The 26,194-nt window shown below is 38.2% G+C and overlaps 1 protein-coding gene across 1 annotated transcript; it reads left to right on the forward strand.

Moving 5' to 3' along the window:
- Positions 1 to 183: 183 nt before the first annotated feature.
- On the forward strand, positions 184 to 22,958 carry F2 (coagulation factor II, thrombin). The gene is made up of 14 exons (XM_070936474.1): positions 184 to 314; positions 3,642 to 3,802; positions 4,505 to 4,529; positions 5,163 to 5,213; positions 6,025 to 6,130; positions 7,883 to 8,019; positions 10,546 to 10,857; positions 11,213 to 11,326; positions 12,281 to 12,407; positions 14,357 to 14,524; positions 16,106 to 16,279; positions 18,859 to 19,037; positions 21,268 to 21,338; positions 22,740 to 22,958. Exons 1-14 carry the CDS (start codon positions 239 to 241, stop codon positions 22,881 to 22,883), a joined length of 1,845 nt encoding a protein of 614 aa, XP_070792575.1. The 5' UTR covers positions 184 to 238; the 3' UTR covers positions 22,884 to 22,958.
- The last annotated feature ends 3,236 nt before the right edge of the window (positions 22,959 to 26,194 follow it).

The raw sequence follows: 26,194 nt of genomic DNA on the forward strand, positions 1-26,194 counted from the left end.
CCTGGGGTCTTTCTTATTTATCATTTGCATGTGTCAATAAGTTTAGAGAAAGCAAAAGTGCATTGAAGACAGGGAGAGAATAAGCCAGGAGGGGGTTCCTTCCTTGGCATTATCATCCCTGACACATTATGACCTGGCTTCCTGTTTCTTCATTCTGGTTCAACATTAACCCAGGCTAGGCTGCAACATTTCTTCATCCACTTCGTTCGCAGTTCTTCTGCATTTAGAAGCATCCAAGATGGGGCAGAACAGAACCAGAATGCTGAGGACTCTTCTCCTTGCCACCTTCTTTCACCTCACACTGGGCAACAGCGGTAAGGGACTGAAAGCAGGGAGGAAGAGGGAGAAGTTGAAAAAGATTTGCCAGGTTAATCTTTTAGAAGTAAACAGTCTGTGATCTGGAGAGTAAGCAGTTTAGACATCAGTGAGATTCCAGAGGAAACAGAGTAACCTATAACAATGTTTCCCGGATAGGACAGCAAATCTCAGGGTTTATTCTGGGATTGTCCTATATGTGATAGAAACGCTAGAAGATCAACCATCCAGGGAGACTTTGTCATATAAGAAGTGGCAACGCTTTTCTAAAGAATGCCAGGCACAGTGACTATGGCAGGCAGTAGATACCGCAATTGTGGAAATAAATCCATAGTGCATCATATAACTCCCAAGAGAAGAGCAGAAAAATATTGGAGAAAATTTACGAAGGAAAGCGAGGAAAACAGCTAGTATTTTTGAGATTTTTAACCAAGATGTTCTTTTTTTACTTTTTAATTTGGGTGTGTATATTTTAAGAATACTCAAGGGTCACATCAGATGAAGCTATTTGCAGTTTTCTGTGTTTGTTTTGTGATATTGATGGGAAAGGAGCCCCCTTAATCAGTTCTTTCTGGTTGAAGTTCTTTCTTATCTTGATAGAAAAGCTCTTCTTTATACTTTACCAAAGATTCAAACCTTCTCTGATCTTTGAGGAGTTTGTGTATTGGTGTTTCTGGGCAGATATTCCATCTTTCTTTTCTTAGTGGATTTTAGTTTCTTAAAAAGTCAGGAGAGGTGGTGGGAAAACACAAAAGAAGAAGAAATCCCAGATCCCTGGTATAAATCTTTGCAGTAATGTGACTCTTTGAGTAATAAAAGCTTAATCTGGAAATGTGCCATTGAATATAAGGGAGAATAATCATGTCCAAGCTTCTTCTAACTCCTCTTAGGTGACAACAGCACAGACTTTAGCCTGCCAAGATTCAGCTGTAATACATTTGTTAGTTCTTAAATTCCTCTTCGTTGTGTCTCTGGTATTTCTACCTAGGCTGTCCCTTTTCCTCCTTTTTTGTCTTAACATTCTCCAGAGCTTGTTCCTGAAGGTGATTTAGAGGTTTTGATATCTGAATTTGGAAAAGAGAAAACAAATGTCCCAGCAAGTTGCATTAGGAGAGAATTACAAAGGTTAGATAAATAGACAGCCAACTTTGCCATCACAGTGGCAGTCACGATGTGAGGGCAAGTAAACAAGTTTTTTCTCTACAGAGAGGAAGAAAGAAAAGAAGAAAAAGAAAAGGAAACATATAGATTTGGGCTAAACTTTGACTTTATATTATGAGGAAAATATGTTTCTGCCATCATAGGTTCACAAAGATTTCCTTTATACAATCATATTTTATTATGGTTATTAAAAATAATAACGCAACCATGAGATTTCTTTTAGAGAGCAATCTTGGACACTTCCAAAATGAGCAAAATCTTCCTCTTTGCAAACTATTCACTAAACTGTTTGTAACTAGTCAATGACAAAGAAAACTGATAGGAAAGAACAAACAACAAAGTAAAAAACTGAAAGAGAATAGAAAAGCATAGTATAGAAAGAGAATGAGATGCAAAATCATTGCTGAATTAAAGAATGGTAATTATCAGGTAATTTCACAGAGTTTTCTGTGCTTCATGTTGATCAAGGATAGCGGACTGGTAACAAAGCTGTGCATTTAATTTTAATTTTAATTTTAAATACTTAGGGGCTCTAGGGGAAAAAGACACAGAGTTGTGGAGTTGGAGGTCTTAGTTTAGAGCCTCACAATCCACAGGTCTCAAAAGTTTCAGAATTTATTTCTCTCTCTCCCTCTCTCTTTCTCTCTTTTTCTTTCTTTTAGAATTTTATGTGTCTTTTTATATTCACTATAAACTATGAGTTTATAATCTATAAAACAGATCAAACCAGCCAAATGATAAACATGTAATTAGTAAACATATTCACAATCCCACCTGGACTATTGCAAGGCTCTCTACATGGGGCTCCCCTTGAGGAGCACCCAGAGGCTCCAACTGGTCCAGAATGCGGCTGCGTGGGTGGTTATGGGAGCGACATGGCGCTCCCATGTAACACCTCTCCTGCGCGAGCTGCACTGGCTTCCGGTGGTCTTCCGGGTGCGCTTCAAGGTATTGGTTACCTCCTTTAAAGCGCTCCATGGCTTAGGACCTGGGTACCTACGAGACCACCTTCTGCCACCGGTAGCCTCTCACCGGCCAGTACGCTCCCACAGAGAGGGGCTCCTTAGGGTGCCGTAGGTCAAACAGTGTCGGCTGGCGGCCCCCAGGGGGAGAGCCTTCTCTGTGGGGGCACCTGCCCTTTGAAACGAGCTCCCCCTGGAGATACGGAGGATCCCGGATTTATGCACTTTCCGCCGTGCCCTCAAGACTTTTTTATTCCAACAAGCTGGGCTGGCCTAACTCTTTTTAATTGTTTAATTTTAATTTTAATTTGCTTTTAAAAATGGGGTGTTTTAATTAGTATGGGCCAAAATTTGTTTAATACATTTTAATTGTTTTTTAAATTTTATATTGTATGTGTTTTATCTTTGGCTGTTCACCACCCTGAGTCCTTCAGGAGAAGGGTGGTATATAAATCCAAATAAACATAAACATAAACAAACTTGTAAATAATTTGTATTTTTCACTTTAAACACCTTGCTATTGAATAATTAAAAGGCATTTATGTTTTTCAATTTTGGGGAGATGATCCATGATCCATGATCCATGATCCACACCTTTGTCAGACCTTCTAGTGTAAGTTTTTAACAAGGGTGCCTCCATTTATATAGTCAGCAATGACTATTACCTCCAAGCTTTATATATCTTAGGGCCTAACCAAGTCTAAATCCGGCACTATTTCCAAGACATTATATTTTTTAGATTGCTTTCTTCCAGGAGGTGTGATCTAGCTCATCTGGCTGAAACATTTGGAATTTTACCTGAATTAGCATTCTGGAGAGTGCACTTTGCTTCTGCCTGTTGTGGCTCAGATCATATAGTAGTTCAACCATTGTCTTCCAGATATTTTACTGCTACAGTTCCTACAATTCCCAACTTATATGCGCTACAGAAATTCGGAAATTATAGTTCCAATACATTTGGAAAGCATCAGAACGAGAAGGTTGATATACATTAATTAATGAGAGTTCTACTTTCAGAAGAAGGTTGCTTTTCAGGCATTTCAATTTTTATAATTTGAAAAATTGGAGCTGATCAATCGGTGGCCTTTTAGATGTTGCTCAATTTTAACTTCTGGAAATTCTAGCCAGCGTGTAAGAGACAGATGTAAAAAGAATCAATCTTTGTCTTTTTGGTCCACTGACTGGATGTTTTGTTTTTACTAGTTTTTCTTGAGCAAAAGGAAGCTCTTTCATTGCTGAGGCACACACGAGCTAACAAGGGGTTCATGGAAGAGTTACTTAAAGGTAATCTAGAGCGGGAGTGTCTAGAGGAAACCTGTGTCTATGAGGAGGCCCGTGAAGCCCTTGAGTCCAACATCCAAACAGTATGTATCATTTGATATACTAGTTCCTAAAACTAGTTAGTCACGTATTTAGAGTCCATCTACCGTTCGAAGTATTTTCTCAGCTATATACAGTAGAGCAAGATTATTATTCTTTTTAATTATTAGAGTTATGTCTGAAATATTTGCTATTCATTATGTAAGACTTGGAAAGTATCTCAGAGCTCATCCATTGGGTGAAAGTCTATCACGACTTGAGCCAGTCTGTTTCACTGTGGAATAGCTCTTACCAGACAGAATGATTTCCTGACATTCAGTCAAAATCTACTTTCTTGCAATTTAAACTAAAATCTACTTTCTTTAATTTAAACCCAATGCTTCCAACATTTCCTCACAAGTTTTTCTTTCAAGATCCCATAACATTTGGGTTGCTCTTTCCTCTGCTCACCATATTCTACTTTGTCTAAGTCTTCCCTAAAATGCAGTGGCCAGAAGTGGATGCAATGGTCTAAGGAATGATTGACCCAATGTACTATAGAGAAGAGCAATGGCTTCTCTTGATCATGATACTATATTACAACAATAGACTGCATTACTGACAGCAAGATGTTGTGTTCAGTTTCATTGCCTTTTTTGACTGTCATATCTCCTTTTTACTGTAAAATTTCAATAAACATCTCAGTTTACAATACTAAATCAGTTTATCACTGGTCAGTCTTCTAAGTCAAAACTTTTATTTTGCAGGATATATTCTGGGCACAGTATTCAGGTATGTTTTGTGTGAGTCTCATCAGATAACCAGAATTTTGCAGATAATTTATTGTTGAATGTTCATTCCAAGTTCTTGATTACTCTTAAGTCAATGGTCAGAATCAAATATATGTATTCTACATACATATATTAGAACTCACAATTTCCATGTCTATGCTAGATGGGAATTAAAATCATAAATATCAGGAGAATGAAAGATTGAGGGAAATAGTTCTATGGCTTGATTATGGGGGAGCAATTTGTGGAGAAGCTGAAGAAAAGTTTTAAAATTTGGCCAAAACTATTTAATGATTTTAATTAATTTTAACTATGATATTGTATATTTATGTTTTAATCTTGGCTGTACACCGCCCCGAGTCCTTCGGGAGAAGGGCGGTATATAAATAAAATTATTATTATTATTATTATTATTATTATTATTATTATTATTATTATTATTATTATTATTATCATCATCATCATCATCATCATCATCATCATCATCATCATTATCATTATCATTATTATGAAAAGACATTCATACTTTTAGGCATGATAATCATTTCCAATTATAATTAGATTTGATTAGATTCCACCTTTTATAAATGAGCTGCTGGTCTCCGTGGACTAAATATTTTTCTTCTTTTCCTAGTTTGTAGCACTGTATTGAAAAAGAGAGCAACTCTGGATGAGTGTTTGAAAGGTAAAAACATTGTGGAGGATCCATGATGACTTTTCAATGGGAAAACCCTATTCAATTCAATGAAATATTTTGAATGTTGGGTTTTAGAATATATATATAGTATATACAACTGTGTACACATGGGAAGGAATTTAGTTGTACATATTTATCCTTAAAGATATTGATAATTTCCAATATGTTATATGACATTTTACAACAAATACCTTCTATATTTATGGAATATTTAAGCTACTAGTTCTAGCATGGCTTTAAGCCTTCATGTTGTCCCAGGGCAGTGAAACAAGAAGAAAAAAAATCCAGTATTGTCTCTTGTTTCTTTACTTTATTAGGTGATGATAGGCTTGGAATCCTGCATGTATTCTGTGATGCATTTAAAAAATTTAAAAATAGTTCTGGGGTGTAAAATCACTGAAGATTGTGACTATTTCTTTGATTTTACTGTGATTTTAATTCTTAAGATTCTTTAAATTACAGTATTTTAAATATTATACATATCTTTTTATAAAGATCTATTATTAAATCAATGGCCACATCACCTGAAAGCTATTTATATCAGTAGTCTATTAGAAATACAATACTGAATTTTCATAAAACCTCTGATGTAGGAGCTATTTAAAATTTAATGAGTTTTGGTGGACCCATTTACAATATTTATTGGCCTCTTCTCAAAAGGAATCATAAACCTTGACGAACACAATAAACCCTGTATGTTCTGTCATTCCAAATCCAAGCCTATACCATGAAATCTTCAGCTTGATTCTCCATGCTATGATTTCTGTTTCATTCATTCTGTGCTTTGAACTTTTGATAGGTTCCTGTGCCCTAGGAATAGGGCAGAATTACAGGGGAAAGATTTCGGTCACCAAATCAGGAACTGAATGTCAGTTCTGGTCCAGCAAATTTCCTCACAAACCTCAGTAAGTTTATTTATCTTTAGAAAGTTCTGTACTGTCTTTTAATTCCTAAAGGCAGATCCTAAGTCAGCCTACAGTGATAAAACCTCAGGTGAATAAGAATGTTCACAGCCATTCAAAAATTAATAAAACAAGACTATAGCTACCCAGCTTAAATATACTGAAAGCCAGCTGGAAGAAACATATATTTGTTGCTTGGCTAAAACTGAACATGCAGCCTTCCTTCCCTGAAAAAAATAATTCTAAATGCAAAAAATGAGTGGATTCTGAGGTTATTTCTTCCATACTGACATTGAAACACACCTTTCAGGAAAGATGGCTGTACACAGAGATGCAAGCTGGCATGTATGGTCTACACTACAGCTCTCTTCAACACGTTCAAAAGCTGAGAAAGTTTACCTCTGTTTTCTAGCAAAAGCTGATAATTTTATTCAACGGCTCAACTCCTTCTCAGCCCCTGCTAAATCTAGGGTGTTGGAGGTAGATGTCAGGGTTACTTGGAGGATTGATTGATCATTTATCTGTCAAAGGCAGAAACTGATTTTAAATCACCAGATAGACCACAGTTAAGAGAGGGTCAGCTAAGGTCAGTGACGGCAAATCTATGACACGTGTGTCAAAAGGGACACACACGTTTTCAATGACAAGCCAGCATTCACTAACACCCAGCGATATCTATTCTCAAAAGCACTCACACACCCCATTCTTCCATGATTTTTGGAGGCTGCAAAGAATGGTTCGGAAGTTGTGCGGGAGGGCTGTGGTCTCTCTGGAGCCTTCAAAGCAGGGGTGCTATTCAGCAGGTTCTGACAGGTTCTAGAGAACCGGTAGTGGAAATTTTGAGTAGTTAGGAGAACCGGCAAATACCACCTCTGGCTGGCCTCAGAGTGGGGTGGGAATGGGGATTTTGCAATATCCTTCCCCCAGGAGTGGGGAGGGAATGGGGATTTTGCAGTATCCTTCCCCTGGAGTGGGGTGCGAATGGAGATTTTACAGTATCCTTCCCCTGGAGTGGGGTGGGAATGGAAATTTTGCAGTATCCTTCCCCTGCCATGCCCACCAAGCCACGTCCACAGAACAGGTAGTAAAAAATTTTGAATTCCACCACTGCTTCAAAGAATGTGCAAAAAGCAGGCCGTGCTTTCGCATGACTTTTGGAGGCAACAGAAGAGCTTTCTCTGAAGCCACTTCAGTATGAAGGCCTTCTGTGACCTGGAGCAGCCTTGGGGAGGCAGCAAGGCCTTCAATAGAAAGAGAACATCACCTGAATGTAAGCGACATGTGGTAGATCCCAGGGAGCGCTGGGCTCTGGTGGAGCAATTTTGCCTTGGTGGACATCATGAGGCGGCTTTTTTGAGTGGCAGCGGTGGCACTAGGGCTGAAGTCAAGGCCTGGGTCTCTACTTCAGGCCCAGCCTCAGTGTTGTCACTGAGGGCCGCTGTTTGGGGCGGCCTAGATGCGGGGGACATAAGAGCCATTCAAAAATTAATAAAACAAGACTATATTGTTTCTCTTTTACTCAAAGTGGATGGGGGTGACAACACCAGCAGTTCGGCATTTTCTCAATTTTTGACACACTGAGACCAAATGTTTTGCCATGACTGAATTAGGGCATAGGAAAATATACATATTTTGCACATCTACAGTTGTCTTGCTCTGATATACTTGTGATTTGCAAACACTGGCTGGTTTATACCACCCTTCTTGTAAATTCAATGCTGGGAAGGGTTTATTGTATGATGTGGTTGTTTTCAGGTTCAATGAAACAACTCATCCAGGTGCCAATCTCACTGAAAACTACTGTAGGAACCCCAACGACAACTCCCAAGGGCCTTGGTGTTACACCCGTAATCCAGCAGTACGAACAGAAGAATGTGCTATTCCTGTGTGTGGTGAGTCTCAGTGCTGGTACAAAAGGTAAAATTTGATTAGGTCTCTGCCTTAATTTATATGAGTTTCTGCACAATGTATCCTCTAAATTCAGTTTCCATATAGTGAGGGAAAGACATCCTACATGAGATCAGAGGTACATTCTGCTCAGGTATTACTTTATATAATATGGGGATTAAACAAGGGTTGAGGGTTTTTTTGTTGGGGTATATTAAGAGTCAATTATAGGGTACACAAATGTCAACAGTGTCTGAGGCTAAGCAAGAAGTAGACATGGCTGGAATCAAAAGTGGATGAACTTCTGACCTTTGCTTTTTTCCCCCTGACACTTTCTTTTTTATTTTATTTTTTTAAATCAAGTTCACAAATGCAAATATATAAAAAAAAATAATACAACTAGGAAAAATAGAAAAAGTAAAGAAAGAGAAGTGCAAAGAAATAAAAACCAGAAAATACAAAATAAGAAGAAAAGTTGACTCCCCCCTACCTCCAGATAAATATAAAACAATTTCAGTAACTTAACATCTTCTCTAATAGCTCAATTAAAAAATATTTTTCCATATCTCATACTTTATCAATAATCAATTATAAAAGATCATTGTTCGGTAGTAATCAGAAAAAGTCCATTAAGAGCTACAGAAATAGTAACATAAATATTTAGTCAAATATATCCATTTTCTGTTCCAGCTTATTACTTTCTTTAAGAAATAAGGCAAAAGAAATATCTTCCTGTTTGTAGACAGATTTTCAAAGCCTCATCATTTCATTCTGGTAAAAAAGAAATTCCATTAATTGCTATCGGAAATTACCATATATACAATTTAAATCTGGTCAAATAAATTCATTTTATATTTCTTCTGTTTATTTTTAAAAAACTTGATCTTTAATCCTGTCACCCCTGGTTGATTTCTTATCGTTTTCTCTTTTTTTTCTTTCTGGAACAATTGCAATAATTTAACAATCTTTGTAAATCCAAAATAAAAAAAAGATTTTTTATTTAAATAAAAATAAATATTATTGTAAAGAAATTATTCTAATTTATTATTTGTATGCCCTCTTTAGTTATTAAGATATTAGCCAGTTTTAAACATAAATCCATTGTAGCATTGTTTCCATCTCATTTTTTAAAAATCCATTTACAAATTCATATTCAATTCAGTCTTTTAATCAGTGTTTTAATCAGTAAAATCTTCTTTTCTATATCCTCTCTTGAATATATTTTTACAGTATCAGTCTTGTAAATAATTTCTGAGTACAAACAACCATAATTTCTGTAGTCAATTAGTATTGCTCCATTGTATTAATGGGCCTCTTCTCGTTTAGTTGTAATCCTTAGTTCTTTCTGGTTTCTACTGGTCAACCTTCAAAATTCTCTCTTATGATACATGTATCATATGTGTATTTATTAATCAGAAAAACTTTGCCACAGGAAGTTTTCTTACAGTTAATTTCAACATTTTCATATATTCTTTTATACTGAAAAATTTTAAACAAGCTTTCAAGCCCACCTAGTCTTTAACTGAGCCTTTAACTTTCCAAAATCAACATTCTAGTCCATTTTGCTATTTTCCAAAAATTAAAGTTTTTCTTTTAAATCCTTAAACTTACACTCTTTCATCCAGGGTAGAAGGAAACTCTTCCAGCATGATGAAACTTGCCACTCAGAAGATTCTTAATATTCAGAAAATCAATAGCAAGCAACTTCCTAAAGTAGTCAAGAGAGGAAGCCAGGGTCTGTTTTTAAGATGCTGAACCATGGCTTAGGTGATTTTCCCCCTCACTCCTAGAGCTCTCAAAACCAGTGGCGATTATTTTACAATCTCTTTACTGGCAGACTGTAAGGAACAAATCTGTGGGTGATCCTAGTCCTTTCCTTGATCCAGAAAGGAGTTCCAAGGAGCTGATCCGTTCACCCGTTCATCTTATTACTTCAGTTGTCAGCTCCTCAGTCCACAGTTGCTTTCCCAGAAGTCATTTGTTTCCTGATACTTTCAATTTTCTTCAATTTCCTCTTTCTGATTCTTTTTTTTCAATTTACTCCACCCCTTCCTGCATAGCAGTTAAGATAAATTACTCTCACTAGAAGTCTCCATTCATTGCTTGCACACTACTTTTGGAATTAGGCAAAAATCTGCATGAAATTAGATTATAACCCACACAATCGTACAATCATAGGTTGACCATTTTTAAGCTTATCATTGAGATTCAGAACCAACTTTTGACTGGCATCATGAGCAAATCATAGCCTTCTTCCCTTTAACTTCTCTCCATGGGCCTGAACACAACTATCATGTCTCCCCCAAGTTCATCAAACTGAACATCACAAGTTCTTTCAGCTTGTCCTCAGAATTCAGACTTCGATAAATACTTGATGTAAAGTAACAATTGAACGACGTGTAGTATGAAGCAAAACCACTACTTTCAGGTCCTGCATGTCTATGTCAGGGAAAACATGCTGTGACTGTTTTTCTGTCAGCTCTGAATTGCTGTTTCATCAATGCTTACGGTAATCTTGCTCTTCCTTCTAGGTGAGAACCGGACAACAGTTCCCCTCTCTCCAACACTTCCTCATTTGCAAGACCAAACACAGCAGGAGGAGGAATGTGTACCTGAGGAAGGGTTGCTCTATACAGGGACTCTTTCTGTCACAGAGTCTGGAGACCAGTGCTTGCCATGGGCTTCAGAAAAAGTAAGACAGTTGAGTGATAGAAAAAACTTCCTGGAAGAAGTGCCCCTGGTGGAGAATTACTGCCGCAATCCTGATCATGATGAGGAAGGGGTCTGGTGCTACGTAGACCACCCAAACATGACCTACAATTATTGCAAATTGAACTACTGTGGTGAGGAACAGACTTCTATTTCCTTGGTCACTGAAGGAATGTGGTATCCGGGAGGGCATGCTGATATTTAATAGAGGACAATTTTGAGGTTCTACAGTGGAATTGTTGTTTTCCAATTGTAATTCTTTGCGTATAACATGCATTGCTGAAGACAAAAAGTCCTCAGATGAGCCACCACAAAATCCAGGAACCTATTGAATCCTAGCAACTACCATAGTTTTATTTTTTTTCCCTCCTAAGAATCCATAGGGCCTCCTGATATGTCATCAGGAATGCTTTAGTCCACCAATAGAGAAATCACAATGCTTTTAACTGAATTACTTCTTTGTATTTTCCTGTCCCTCTTCCATTTCAGAAAACAATCTAAATTATGCTGATGATGTTGCCGAGGTCCAAATAGCAGGACGAACTACTATCCAGCAACATGAAACTTTCTTTGATCCTAAGACATTTGGTGAAGGCGAAGCAGGTGAGGAAAGGAATCAGTTAAAGAACATTAGTGAAATTAGAGAAAAAAGATAATATAATTCCTCATTTAATATGGGGTTAGCACAGAGATACATAATATTTTTCAGCCTAGAGGCTACACTTTTGAATGGCATACTAAGGTCTAGATTTGTTTAGAGATAATTATAAATAATTATTCAACTGGACTTCATTACAATATTTGCAATTCTGCCCCAAACCTAAATGACTATGGGAAATAAGAATGTTAAAATATTTGATACAAAAGAAAAACATATATAAAACAAAAAAAGTAGCCTGTAGTTGTAATCAGGTGACTTTTTCCTCAAAAGTCTTATCATTGGTACCTGCCCATTGTCCAATAGGAGGTGGGCAGGGTAGAAATCTGGGAAATAAATTTGATTTGCTATGAAAAATAAGAATGATAGGAAGTCAGTAATAAAGTCTGTCTCTCCTTAACTCCACCTTTTGAGCATGCTTCATTCAGGTTGCACCAGCATAAATTTCCTTTCTCAACATAGTTGTGTAGACTCTGAGTTATTAAGGACGCTAATAATAATTAAGGAGGCTAATGCTGTCATAATAGCTAATTTTGGGATAAATTAAGTGCAGCAAATAGAAAGTAGCCCTGATTGAAGGCGAATCCTGCTCAGCCAGTGCTGTCCTCCAAAATGATCCACTGACACACTGCACACAGGATACCACAGATTACTCAAACACCTTGCTGTTACCCATGATAGTGTTTGAGGTTGATAGAAGAGAGAATCAATCTTCCCTAAAGCAGGAGTTTTCCACCTTCTCTGGGCATAATAAAGGCAGCATCCATGTTGATCAGGAAAAGTTCTTATGCCAGAAGCTAGCTACTCACTGTCATCTCTTCCTAGCAAAAAGTTGACTTATGAAAGACAGGACCACTTGTGAACTAGTCAATCACATATGGATGGGGCTATATTTCCAGATTGTGGCATCCGTCCCCTGTTTGAGAAAAAGAAAATCTCTGACAGCACGGAGAATGAGCTACTGGAGTCCTATTTGCAAGGCCGAATTGTGAAGGGGGTAGATGCTGAAGTGGGCAGTGCTCCTTGGTAAGTCTGGTTGTGGGAATGAGATGGAATGGGGAGAGTTTGCTTATTTTCCTTCCTGTGTGTGCCTGATTACTGACACTGACTGTATCAGTTGATGTATAAGTTGCCACTGCAGCTTCTAAAAGAAGTATGACAGTGATGGTATTCAATTTTTTAAACAACCGGTTCTGTGGGTGTGGCTTATTTGGGTGGGGGTGGCTTGGAGGTCATGTGACCAGGTGGCCATGGCTATGTGTATAGGGACTACTCAGAGGGCTGAAAAAAGTCATTTCTGACCAGTCCTCGCACTTTTTGCTGGTCCTCACACTTATGACCATCCTCACATTTATGCCCGTGCAGCATTCTTAACAACCATGTCACTCATTTCACAACTGCTTCTCTTCACCATGGTGACAAGATAGGGCAAAAACGTAAAATGTGAGGACAGTCGTAAATTCAAGGACTGGTCAAAAATGCGAGGACTAGTCAAAAATAACTTTTTCAGCCCTCTGAGTAGTCCATATGCACAAAAGGACTACCCAGAGGGCTGAAAATAGTGATTTCTGATAGGTCCTCGCACTTTTGACTGGTCCTCGCACTTATGACTGGTCATCATTTATGCCCGTTACAGCATTCTTAACAACCGTGTCGCTCATTTCACAACTGCGGTGCTTCATGTGACTGGGTGGGCGTGGCCAGGTGGTCATGTGGCATCGCTTCTTTGCCCTAATGACAGTTTGCTGCAATGGTCATAAGTGTGAAAAACGGTCATAAGTCATTTTTTCCAGTGCCATTGTAACTGTTGTAAATCAAGGATTACCTGTGCAAAAATACAAAAAGCTTCTTTGCTTGCAAAAAGATGCCCTAAATACCAATCATTAGATTAGAAATACCTGCAAACTGGAGTTACAAATCAGGGAGGGTGCCAGAGCACCTTGAGGAATTAAAATAGTTAAAATGCAGTGATAACTATCAGCAGCCAACTCTTGCTTATAAAGTGAAACCCTTTAGCAGAGAGGTCATTTAAGATCTCCAGAATGAAGCAAAGGAGCAAACAGAGTATCTGTTGCTTGTTAAACCAATTACCAGAACAAATAGACACAGAACTAGTCAGATTTCCAAAACTGCTTCTTTTCAGGAACAGAAATTAACATTTTTCCTTCCAAACAAAGCTGAATAGGGAAAATTATCCCATCACTAAACACAGGATTAAACGTCACCAAGCACAGAATTAAACTTCACCAAAAACCAGTTTTAGACCAAAAGTCAGAAAGGGTTCGTAAACTCACGTTTGAATGTCAATCTTTCTAACTAGCCAAGAAGCCTTGCTGAATGTCACTCATCTTGGTTCCTTGTCATTAAAAGCTTCTGCTTCGTCATTCAATTATTTCTTCAAAGTGCTGATCATTGCACCCTGGCTGGAAGAACTCCAACAGGGGAGTATTTCCTCCCAACAGCCATGTAAAAAGTTTAAAACAACCCTTCCCCTTTAAGAAAGTCAAGCAAAAAAATAGCCTCCAAGAACCTCCGGAACTGGAAGTGACAGTAAGTCTAGGCATACTGCCCGAGAGGCAGTTTCTGTAATAAAGATTAGGCTAGGAAACAACACCAAATGTTGTAATTAATCCTTACAGGATTAACCCTGTAAAGTGGAAAAAAACAAAAGGAGATTTCTTTTAACAACCGCTTCTCCAAACTGCTTAACTACTTAACTACTTAACAACCGGTTCTACCGAACCCGTGCAAACGGGTAGAATCCCACCACTGAAGTATGACCTTGTTAGTTTCTGCCTCTTTCCTCTTTGTGAACCCTGGGCAGTAAGAGGAAATACTTAGCAATACAAAGAAAAGATAACATGCAAATCAATTGCTGTCTATCCATTCTCTACCTGTAGAGTGTTTAAATGATATGATCAATCCTGAAAAAGTTGCCTCCCCACCCGCTGCATTTCTAATTTTATTGTATTTAGGCAAGTCATGCTATTCAAGAAGAAACCACAGGAGCTGGTATGTGGTGCTAGTCTCATCAGCAATCGCTGGGTCCTCACTGCTGCACATTGCATTTTCTATCCACCCTGGGATAAAAATTACACAACTGATGACCTCCTTGTACGGATTGGCAAACATAACAGGATACGGTAAGAGTTTAAAAGGTTATGAGCCAGTCAAATTCTAAACTGAGTGTAGGTTACTAACTGTCAGGCTCCAAAAATCAAGGAAGTCACACTGAAATTCTTCTAAGCAATTTTCTCTATTATTTTTTTTTTACCCATAGGCAGAAATCTTGCCAAACTAAAGCAGACTTCTTGCACCATGAAGCATATTGCATACTCTGAAAATTACTAGGGAGGAGCTACCTTAACTCTCTTTCTCTCACACAACTATCCAAATTTCGCTGTAGTTTGCGCCTCTGGAATGCACTCCCTCTCTCCTGGGAATGCAGATTACATTCCATCACATAACAGCCTTCTATCATCCCCTTTTTCTAGCTGGGAGGTGGTGTCTTATTGAGACAGGGGCAGAAATGGAAATCGCAAGGACAGAGCAGCAGGCTTGTCAGCAAGAATGAAACGCCTCAATCCACCAACCTTAATAATAGCATCACAAAATACAAAGAATTGTGATAGTTGTAACAGATATTTTTGGGTGCAATCCCAAAATATCTGGAGCACTACTTGAACAACATGAGCATTGATAAAGTCACCATCAGTCCATTTCAAAAGAGCTTTACTTGAAACAGCTTACATCCTGCAACAATACTAACACAATCAAACAACAACCTCTCTCTATGGCTACCCAGGTCCTTGGGAAGGACTCAACTGGTGAATCCAGTCTAAACATCTAGTTGACCACATGACCAACCAAAATAATAATTGATTAAATTTATATGCCACTCAACACCCAGCAATTCTGGAACTCCTAAACTCTGCTCTTATTTATAGTTCCATTTAGTTAACATCTGCAGGCAATTAGAAGTTCCAGGATGCAGGGTTTATTTCAGTTTAATTTTCTCTAGATAGAAGTGACCCCAGTCTTGTGGACCTAAAATATTTAAGTTTAAGATATATGAGCTGAGAGGATAACGTTGTGAAGACACAACATTCATGCTTTAAAGAGGACATGAATCCCTTCGGGCACCTCATTAACCAGCTTGCACAGATATGTTTCTGTGATATTGCAGAAGACTGCTCAAAAACTGCAGTCTCCTTTGATGCCAACCCCTACAGTTGTAGGCTACATATTCTTGTGTTGCAAGGATGTAAGAAATGAGCCTTTCTTATAATATGTTTTCTATTGAGAATGACTGAGAATGGTCCTATATTAAGAAACCATCAGTTAACAATTAACTGTGATGGACGCATACAGCATCCCTTCGATTGTCCTCAGTTTCTAACCCATGTGTTGATGAATAAAAAATTTGCTTGACAATTTTGATATAGCTGTTAAGACCAATTGAATTGGTTACCATCATTTAATGTTTAATAATAAACTGTAACTTTATCCTATTTGTTAAGCTCACAGTGAACTATCTGGATAGGTAGACATTCAATAAAGTTAATAGTAATCATAATGTTAGAAATAGTAATCATAATATTACAGAACTAACACAATGGAAAGGGAACTCAATTAAACTACTCTTTGATGTTCATGCTATAAAGAGTACAGAAAGGTTAAAAATGACATTAGCATTGCATTTTTTCTCATCTCTGGATATTCAGATATGAGCAGGGCAAGGAGAAAATTATCTTCCTGGATAAAATCATCTTCCACCCCAAATATAACTGGATGGAAAATCTGGATCGGGACATTGCACTATTACGTCTGTCTAAGCCTGTACCTTTCAGTGATTATATACACCCAATATGTTTGCCTACCAAGCAGGTTGTTCAGAGGTAAGGAGAAAAGATTCTGTAGTTTTTAAAAAAAAAATTGAAAAAGTTTTAAAGTAAGTCAAGATCAATGTTAGGAAAAGAAAAGAAAACTCATGCCAGCATAATTCAACTGTTTCACTGACAAAATATGAGTGACACAATCTCACAATGTGAAAGGAAGGATGTGTATGAGAATTGATACACACACAGCCAGTAATTAAACAAATGATGGATTAGTATAGATGTATACACCTATAATGAGATACAATTGTATGATCTAATATTAGACACAAGTAAATATATTGGATTAGAAGATCTCCAAAGTCCCTTCTAGCCCTACGATTCTATGATTCATATGCATTATTTACAAAATCAGTATGTTTTTCTAAGTATTTATACAATAGGATAAAAACATAAGAAAACAAGGCTTAATTTTAATTTATTTAATTTCCCCCCCTTCTCAAGTCATTTTCTCTCACTTTCCTTTTGTAATTTATATGCCTTCTTACACCTTATCTCAATAATTGATACTGGAATGTCTGTGAGATTTTTTCCCTGGTGTCTTGCTGCTAAAAAAGCCACTGTCCAGAGTGACCATCTGGTGCATTCAATAAATTCAAATCTCAAGTCCACAAGATGAATGCTCCCATCCCACTTTGGAATGGTAAAAAGCTAAAGGTAAAAAATATTTGATGGCAAGATTTGAGAAACCTAGCTCAATTACCTCTTTCTCTTCAAAGAGTGGCAATAAGAGTAGGCTTACTATGTAATAATTCAAGTAAATAATAGGAAATTCAGTTCCATCACTATTAATCATAATTTCTAGGCCCTACCATCTCACTAGAAGAGAGTTTTTATAGTTCACAGTTGAACTGTGGAATTCTTGGTACTCTGAGATGTTTCATTACCAACTAGGTAATGTCTTCATTGCTACCTAGGTTAGCCTAGTTGGGTAATGAAAGATCTGCAAGAAAACAACCAACCTCAGAGAACACCAAGAACACTCTTAGCAGTCTGTAGAGTTGCTTCTTTAGGGTAACAAAAATGAAAAAAAAAAAAAACAGTATTCACATCCACTAGCTTGGAAGAAATAAAGCTAAAGATGATGCAAGAGGCACCCATAGATTAGAATTGTTTGGGACCAAGATCTAAGAGAACATCCAGAAGTTTTCAGTCCTCTGTGGCAGGGGTCTGCAACCTTGGCAGGTTGCACTGGCTGAGGGATTCTGGGAGTTGAAATCCACAAGTCGTAAACTTGCCAAGGTTGCAGACGCCTGCTCTGTGGAACAGGATAAAACTCTGTAGGAAGTATTAACCATTTGGCACCAAGATCTTCTTCAAAGAAAGAGAATGGTGGTAAAAAATGATAATAAGTGTTAGCATTCTTAAGAAGCAATGCAGAGCTTTTGCATCAGTTTGAGCTCCTCATTGCCCTTTGTCTGAAAGAGATCATCACTGTCAAATGCAAAATCTTCAGTATGGTTTCACACCTCCTTGGAATACAACTAGGCAAGATGATAAAGGATTATTGGTCCTGCTAGCAGCACTAGATGTGTTAGACTACTGGCAAACAATGTGATACATCTAATTATCTGATTTGTGTTGATTTTATCTGACTTCTAATTCTGATTTGTATTAGCTCATTATGTTGACTGGAGGAAATCCAAATTTTGTATAGGATGTTTACAGCATGCCATACATATTTGGTAATTAACTCTGCAAAACTTTGTGGATTGAAGCATTCTCTGATATCTAGATTCCATCTTCTTTATCCATTGATATAGTATGAATTTGAACTCTGCCATAAGCATTTTCAGGCCAAGATAAAAAAGCATGGTAGACCGAATGGTACAATTGTCATGGACACCATCTTGACTTTTTTGACCAATATAAAAACTTTATGACTTAGCTATGCCAGAGTTCCCACCATCTAGCTCTGATGTGGCTGAAGATCCAAGCACCACAATGGAGCTCAAATATCTTAACTGAAAGTCTTTAGCTACAGAAAGCTTGCAAGAGAAAAACTCCCTAGGACTGCTGAACAAACTGGAGAGTTCTCACTTGTTCTGTAGAAAAGAACCAAGAAATATAGAGAGGAAGGAATTCATAGTGTCAGAAATGTTGAGGAAGGAGTTAGCCTGTTAGGGCAGCAGATGTAAATGCAATGTAAGAATTTAAAAAAACTCCCTCCATTTTCACATTTTAAGAAAAACAATTTTTTCTATTTTCAGAGTAAAAGAGAATTTGCCTGGAAGAGTTCGAGATTTGAGCAGCATTTGCAATAAGCAAAATTCTTAAGTGTGCTCTAAAATTGTTTGTTTTTACCGAATCCTCCCTTTTCTTCTTGTGATTTCTGCAGGCAATCTCTTCACTCAGTTCTTAGTGAGATGGTTGACTTTTGTCCTTCCTGTCATAACTTGATCTCTGCCAAACAATTCAGATGGTGGGGGAGACCAAGAGGAAGGTCATCATATATTGCCCAGGTTGGGCAAATATAAATGACCTGTTTTAATGATGCACCATATCTCCATTATTTATATTAATCTATCTCACTCTAGGATCTCCCAAATCTTATAATCAACTCCACTTTTGTTCCATAGCCTATTGTTAACAGGATATAAAGGCCGTGTTACTGGTTGGGGTAATCTGTTTGACACCTGGGGCGCAGGGTCACGACAACTGCCCAGTGTGCTGCAGCAGGTGAATCTCCCCATTGTGAACCGGGACATCTGTAAGGCATCCACTAATATTAAAGTCACAGACAACATGTTCTGTGCAGGTGAGTTTTGATGCTGAGGCAGAAGTACGGGTAGGCATGATTCTGTGTGTTTGCAGTTGGATACTGATCAAATAACAGCTTTCAAGGCTCACTATGCAAGGAACAGCAGTCAGCCGATAGGATGAAGGAAAGTTATTTTCATTGTATGAGAGGGAAGACTATCAACTCTCACCCTGTTACTACTCCTGCCTCTATTCCTTTGCTCTCCAGTGAGCAAACGGAGTAACTTAAGTGTCTTTTCCCAAATATAAATACATCAGTAATTGACACCACTGAGTGCATAGATAGTTTAAGTTTAAATTTAATACGATTTATATGCCGCCCTATCTCCAATGGACTCAGGGCGGCTCACAACAATAAAATGCACAATTGCATATTAAAACAATATGAAATTAAAAGTCCAAATTAAAAGAGCTTAAAATCAATTTAAAACTATTAAGACCCCCCCCCCATCAGTCCAGGCTACGAAACAACCAGGTCTTCAAATCACGGCGGAACGAGCGAAGGTCAGGGGCCATCTGGAGCTCCAAAGGAAGTTGGTTCCAAAGTGTGGGTGCGCCCAAAGAGAAAGCTCTCCCCCTGGGGGTCGCCAGCCGACATTGTCTGGCCGACGGCAACCTGAGGAGGCCCTGTCTGTGGGAACGCACCGGACGATTGGAGATTGTTCCTGGCTGCAGGGGGTCCAACAAGTATCCCGGGCCTAGGCCACGAAGGGCTTTATAGGTGATAACCAGCACCTTGAACCTCACCCGAAGGGCAACCGGTAGCCAATGTAGGTCGCGCAGGAGGGGTGTAACATGGGAGTGTCAGGACACTCCCATCACAATCCGCGCGGCTACATTGTGCACCAGTTGAAGCCTTCGAGTGGTTTTCAAGGGCAGCCCTAGGTAGAGAGCGTTGCAGTAGTCAAGACGGGAGGTGACCAGCGCATGAGTAATGGTGCGTAGGGCATCTTGGTCCAAATAAGGGCGTAGCTGATGCACAAGGCGGATCTGGACAAATGCCCCCCTGGTCACAGTCGCTACATGATCTTCCAGAGACAACTGTGAATCCAGAAGGACACCCAACTTGCGGGCCCTATCCACAGGGGGTAACACCTCACCCCCGATGGTCAATGATGGAATATCTCGATTGGACCCAGATGCCGGTACCCACAGCCACTCGGTCTTGGTGGGGTTGAGTCGGAGCCTGTTCCTCCCCATCCAGGTCCGTACCGCTTCCAGGCAACAGGACATCACGTCGAGGGCATCACTAGGCTGGTTCGGGGTGGATATAAAAAGCTGGGTATCATCAGCATACTGATGATACCGCACCCCAAAACCACGGATGATCTCCCCAAGCAGCTTCATATAGATGTTGAACAGGAGAGGCGAGAGAACCGACCCCTGGGGCACCCCACAAGTGAGGGGCCCCATAGCCGATCTCTGCTCCTCTGCCAACACTGCTTAAGTAAAGCCCGAGAGATAGGAGAACCACTGTAAAACAGTGCCTTCCACTCCCAACCCTTCGAGTCGTCGCAGCAGGATACCATGGTCGATGGTATCAAAAGCCGCCGAAAGATCCAAGAGGACCAGAACAGAGGAGTGTCCCGTCCCGAGCCCTCCAGAGATCATCCACTGGTGTGACCAATGCCATCTCCGTGCTGTACCCCGGCCTGAAACCCGATTGATACAGATCCAGGTAGTCTGTTTTCTCCAGGACCGACGGGAGCTGCCGAGCCACCACGCTCTCAACAACCTTCGCAACAAAGCCAAGGTTGGAGACCGGACGAAAGTTATTCAATATGGTTGGATCCAAGGCAGGTTCACCTCACCTACTGTTATTACTCCCAAATTACAACACTGTTGCATAGCTGGCTGGAGAATTCTGGGAGTTGAAGTCCACAAGTCTTAAAGCTGCCAAGTTTGAGGACCCCTGATTTAAACCATGATTGCCTGTACATTTTATGACAACAAACATGCTAAACACCTCACAAAGTCATGGAGTTTCTGCGTACCAACCGGCAAACCAAAGGCATTGTCTGTGTCCACACAGAATGAGAAAACAACCAGTAATTAGCTTTCGGTGTAATCTAGAGTGAACCCTTTAAGCCATTGTAACAAGTGAAGCAGGTCATACTATTTCACAAATATCAAACTGATTAGCTCAGGAACTACATTAAAAGTTGAGGGGGGGAACCAGAAAAAATATTGGAGAGTGCAGCCTCTTTACTAATTGCTTTTTTTTTTAGGTTATAGTCCTGAAGAAAGCAAGAGAGGAGATGCTTGTGAGGGTGACAGTGGGGGCCCTTTTGTCATGAAGGTAAGTTTCTACGTGTGATTACAAAACATAAATGGACAAACTGCTGGTGTCACAGGCCCACTATTCATCAGTCTGCAGCAAGGACCAGAGTGCAACTTTCCCTTGCTAGTGCCACCGTTCATTTCTTCTTTTCAGCAATATTCTTAAAGGATTGCATCTTCTTCACTTTAAGAGCGTTACAAGTTAATTAAACATATCAATAAGAGCAGGAAAGCAGGAACTTAGAAAGGAATAGCTTACAAATTAAGTGAGGAAAGGGTGGCTCTCCCCCAATTACTGTTGGGTGTGCATATGTGAGTGTGTGGTACAAGCAGATATACACAGCAGAAATAGCCCTTGAATTGTAGCAGTGCTAACTTTGAGCTCAAGATCAGAACAGTCAAAGACAAAGCTCAGAACTTTTTAAAAAGCAACTACCTCAAATCTGAATTTAGAAATCTTAGTAAGAGCAATTACCAGCCAGGACTATAGGATCTTCTTAATCTAAAAAAAGAGAGAACCTTCTCACTAACACAGCCCAAATTCTGAAGTTCCTGTCTTGACATAAACCTTAATTTATTCTGTTGTTGAATATTTTCCCTACCCCAACCCTTTTCAAATATAGGTGAAACTCAAAAAATTAGAATATCGTGCAAAAGTTCATTTATTTCAGTAATGCAACATAAAAGGTGAAACTAATATATGAGATAGACTCATTACATGCGAAGCGATAGTTCAAGCCTTGATTTGTCATAATTTTGATGATTATGGCTTACAGCTCATGAAAACCCCAAATTCACAATCTCAAAAAATTAGAATATTGTGAAAAGGTTCAATATTCTAGGCTCAAAGTGTCCCACTCTAATCAGCTAATTAAGCCACAACACCTGAAAAGGGTTCCTGAGCCTTTAAATGGTCTCAGAGTCTGGTTCAGTAGGAATCACAATCATGGGAAAGACGGTTGACCTGACAGTTGTGCAGAAAACCATCATTGACACCCTCCATAAGGAGGGAAAGCCTCAAAAGGTAATTGCAAAAGAAGTTGGATGTTCCCAAAGTGCTGTATCAAAGCACATTAATAGAAAGTTATGTGGAAGGGAAAAGTGTGGAAGAAAAAGGTGCACAAGCAGCAGGGATGTTCATGGGCTACCTCTTTCTTGCTTATAGTCTATCTCATATATTAGTTTCATCTTTTAAGTTGCATTACTGAAATAAATGAACTTTTTCACGATATTCTAATTTTTCGAGTTTCACCTGTAGACTCAGAAATGTTCATGGGCTACCTCTTTCTTGCTTAGAGTCTTGTAGATTACCCAATCCTTCTACTGGTACTGTTCATGTTTCTTTAAATGACCTACATATACTATTTGCAATTTGCTGACCCCCCCTTTGATACTGTGGCACTTCTTTCCTCCCTACCAGCATCCAACAGAAGAACGGTGGTATCAAGTAGGTATTGTCTCCTGGGGAGAAGGTTGTGATCGTGATGGCAAATATGGATTCTATACCCATCTGTTCCGTCTGAAGAAATGGATGCAAAAGATTATAGAGAAACATGGCCGTTAAATAGGAATCAAAATTTGCATTTGCACCTTGGTTTACGGACATAGAATAATTAAACCGTACAATACTAAAAGCCTATGGATGGAAATAAATCGGAGTCATTCCTGAATAAAGATTTTTAGATAAAACATTTGGTTTTTTTCCTGGTATCAACTGCAGGCAATTTCTATTGAATGCATCAGCCAAATCATCTGGATAATGGAAGGACCTCCATGCACGATTACCCAAAGCACCCCTTTAGAATCTGACAGAACATTTCTGCATTCCTAAATGTATACCTTTAACATAGGAAGCTGCGAGGCAAATAATACAAGTTGCAAGAAGTTGGCTTTCCTGTTTCTTTGGAGAGTAAAGTGTTCTGAAGGAAATAAATTATACATAGCAGAGTTTTTTTTAACATGGCAGGGGTTACAAATAGGCAAAGATTTTGCATTCAACCACATGCTTTATTCAATTAGATAAAAACCAGCCTATTTGTGTGTGAGAGATCCCTTCTGTTTGAAAGGCAACAATGGCTTTCATCCTAAATGTCACAGAATTGATTCCATTGTTAGAGAGAGGTTGCTACCTCGTTAAAGGGCAGGCTGCTGAAAAGGCATCTTTGGACCAGTGTTGTCCAAGGTTCATGCCCACAAGCCCAGAAACAAGAAGATATGCTTGTTTGTTAAAGTTTGGCAATAACAGCATTTATTTAGTTAAATATTTTCCCCTGAACAATCAAGGAGTATCCATTGGAAGAGGCTAATTTACAGTTTCATTTGTAACTTCATACCCTTCAACCTCTAACAGACATTCTGATACTTCAAACACTCAATGGTTTAAAAAAAAGGTAAAAATGAAACATAGATGCAATGGGAGTATTTAAAAAAAAAAAAAGCAAAAAAAACATCGACATAACACTCTTAATGAACAGACATTTGGATTAGATTTTTCACTCAACAAATGGTTAAGGAAAACATCTGAGCATTGATTTTTCTTGGAACTATTTATGACAATTTTGCATGCCCATTTTCCTGTATCTATTATTATACTGATTAATGCTGATTAATTAATACTGATTAATGGACTACTGTTGTACACATACTATTTTTCTATTAGTTTAGTGCAACAGACATTAAAAATTAAACACTTGGGAAAAAAACCCTGAGTTAACTAATAAAAGCTACCACTTTAGACAAATACAGTATTTTTGAGGCAGAATTTCTATCAAAGTCTTCTAATGCTATGCTTTTGGATGCATAGAAACTAAACACGTGTTTCACAGACATCATGAAAAAAATTAGGTCCTAAGAAATCAGGAGAGGAAAAATTAACCTATCATTAAATGCTTTTTCATTCAGAGTGATACAATACTTAGTATTTGTTTCAATACACTAAATACCAACCAGATATTTGGTTTAATTTAGTTTGAAAGCATTCTAATTTCTGTAGTTCATGCAAAAATTCTCTAATTAAAAATATGTCCAAACTCAGTGAGAAACTCAAACTAGCATTATTTAACACTAACAGGACATACCAAAAGCCTTTGCATATTCTTTATAACATGATTTCTTCTGAAAAAATAATTTTATCGTAGGTCCCCTGTAAAATGAACCAGAGCCAGTCATGTAGTACTTCTTCTCCCAATGGTCTGATGGAATTGTGATGCTGACATTGGAACTAGCTGAATTATCAATGCTTTCATATGCTGGTGCCAATGAGATGTGAGAACCAGCCACCAGCTCCGAAGTTTGCATCAGAACCTGTACACTACGTTGAGTTATAGAAAAAATAGCTTCTTTGTATGTTTCTATATTGCCAGTTCTACTATTCACTCAACCCAAAAAGGAAAAAGGGAAGCCAAGAATAATAAGTCAAGCACATAGCCCATTTTGCATTGAATAGGACACATTATAGATGAGCAGAATAGAACAAAACTCCTTCTCTTTGGAGAAACTCATAGCAGCAACAATTCAATGATCTCACTATTTTTAGAGCTGTCAGTCACTTTTAATACAGCAGCAAACATTTCTCCACTTACTAAGTGAAGCTCTATAAAGACAGAAGAGGAAACTGAATATATTACAGAAGCATCCATTAAGTAACAAAGTTGATACCAATAAATATGTTCTCTATATAGTAACTGAGAAAATGTTATCCTCTGAACCACTGACAAAATTTTTTAGTTCTATCTTTTCTAGAAAAGATTTCATAGTTACTCCACTGAGAAATTCTATCACCAAGATTCAGGAAGTACAGAAATTAATAGTAAAAGGTAACATTTATTCCAATGTACTGTAGAAACATTTCCGTTAGTTCTAAGTTAAAGCTAAAAATGGTTTAAATGCTATAGGGCATTTTGGAAATCAATATTAAAATGGTATTATCAAACTGATAAAAGCCACATACTGCAAGGAAAAAATGAAAGAAGCTAAGTATATTGTTAGACAACATACCGTTTCCCCCAAAATAAGACATCCCCTGATAATAAGCCCAATCGGGCTTTTGAGTGCATGGCAATAAGGCCAAATGCTTATTTCAGGGTTCAAAAAAATATAAGCAGGGTCTTGTTTTCGGGGAAACACGGTAGCTAATAGATTTTAACTCAGAGGCTTCACTTCCAAATATTATTTTTAATACTTGCTGAATATTATAATCCAATGTTTATCTCCAGATTCTATAAGTGAACTCTTGTGTTATTGAAAAATTAGGGATTTCTTACTATTTCAAATAATGTACCAGAAGAAAACTATATGTTAGCAAAATACATATATTTTGGCACCATTTCAAGGCCCCTCATAGTGCTAGCAAGTTATTATTGTGGTTTTTAAACACAAAACGTATTTTACCCACTTAGATAGGTGCTGATCCATTCTTTAATATTCCTAGCTAAGGCAAGTAATTCTTTAAGAAGTAGTTTCAGCTGAAAAGATTGCAAATTAGAATAGGTTTCAAGGCAAGTATAGATAATCTTCTAAGTAGGAAAATCTACATATTGCGGATAAGTAAGCTTATTACACCAATTTTCCACCAGATTACATATCATATATGCACCTAGTGACCAATTATATTTTTACAGATTATTACCAAGTTTGATTGGTTGCAATATAGAACTACTGTATAGCACCAGCACTATCAGCCAAAGCTTAACAGGCATAAAGATGTAAATGAAATCTATGTCAGACATAAAAGCAACTGATACTCTAGGAAGTATGATACAGGACATATAGTAGGAAATGGAAGGTGCTAAAGAGACTACAGAAACTCTATGTTATGACACCTGTAGGAAGAGATCTTATGAAGCAACCATGAATAAAAGAGATGCAAGTCAGCCA

Source organism: Pituophis catenifer, unplaced genomic scaffold, assembly GCF_029215685.1.
Source record: "Pituophis catenifer annectens isolate HBS135680 unplaced genomic scaffold, rPitCat1.0.hap2 SCAF_1, whole genome shotgun sequence".
Classification (NCBI taxonomy): Eukaryota; Metazoa; Chordata; class Lepidosauria; order Squamata; family Colubridae; genus Pituophis; species Pituophis catenifer.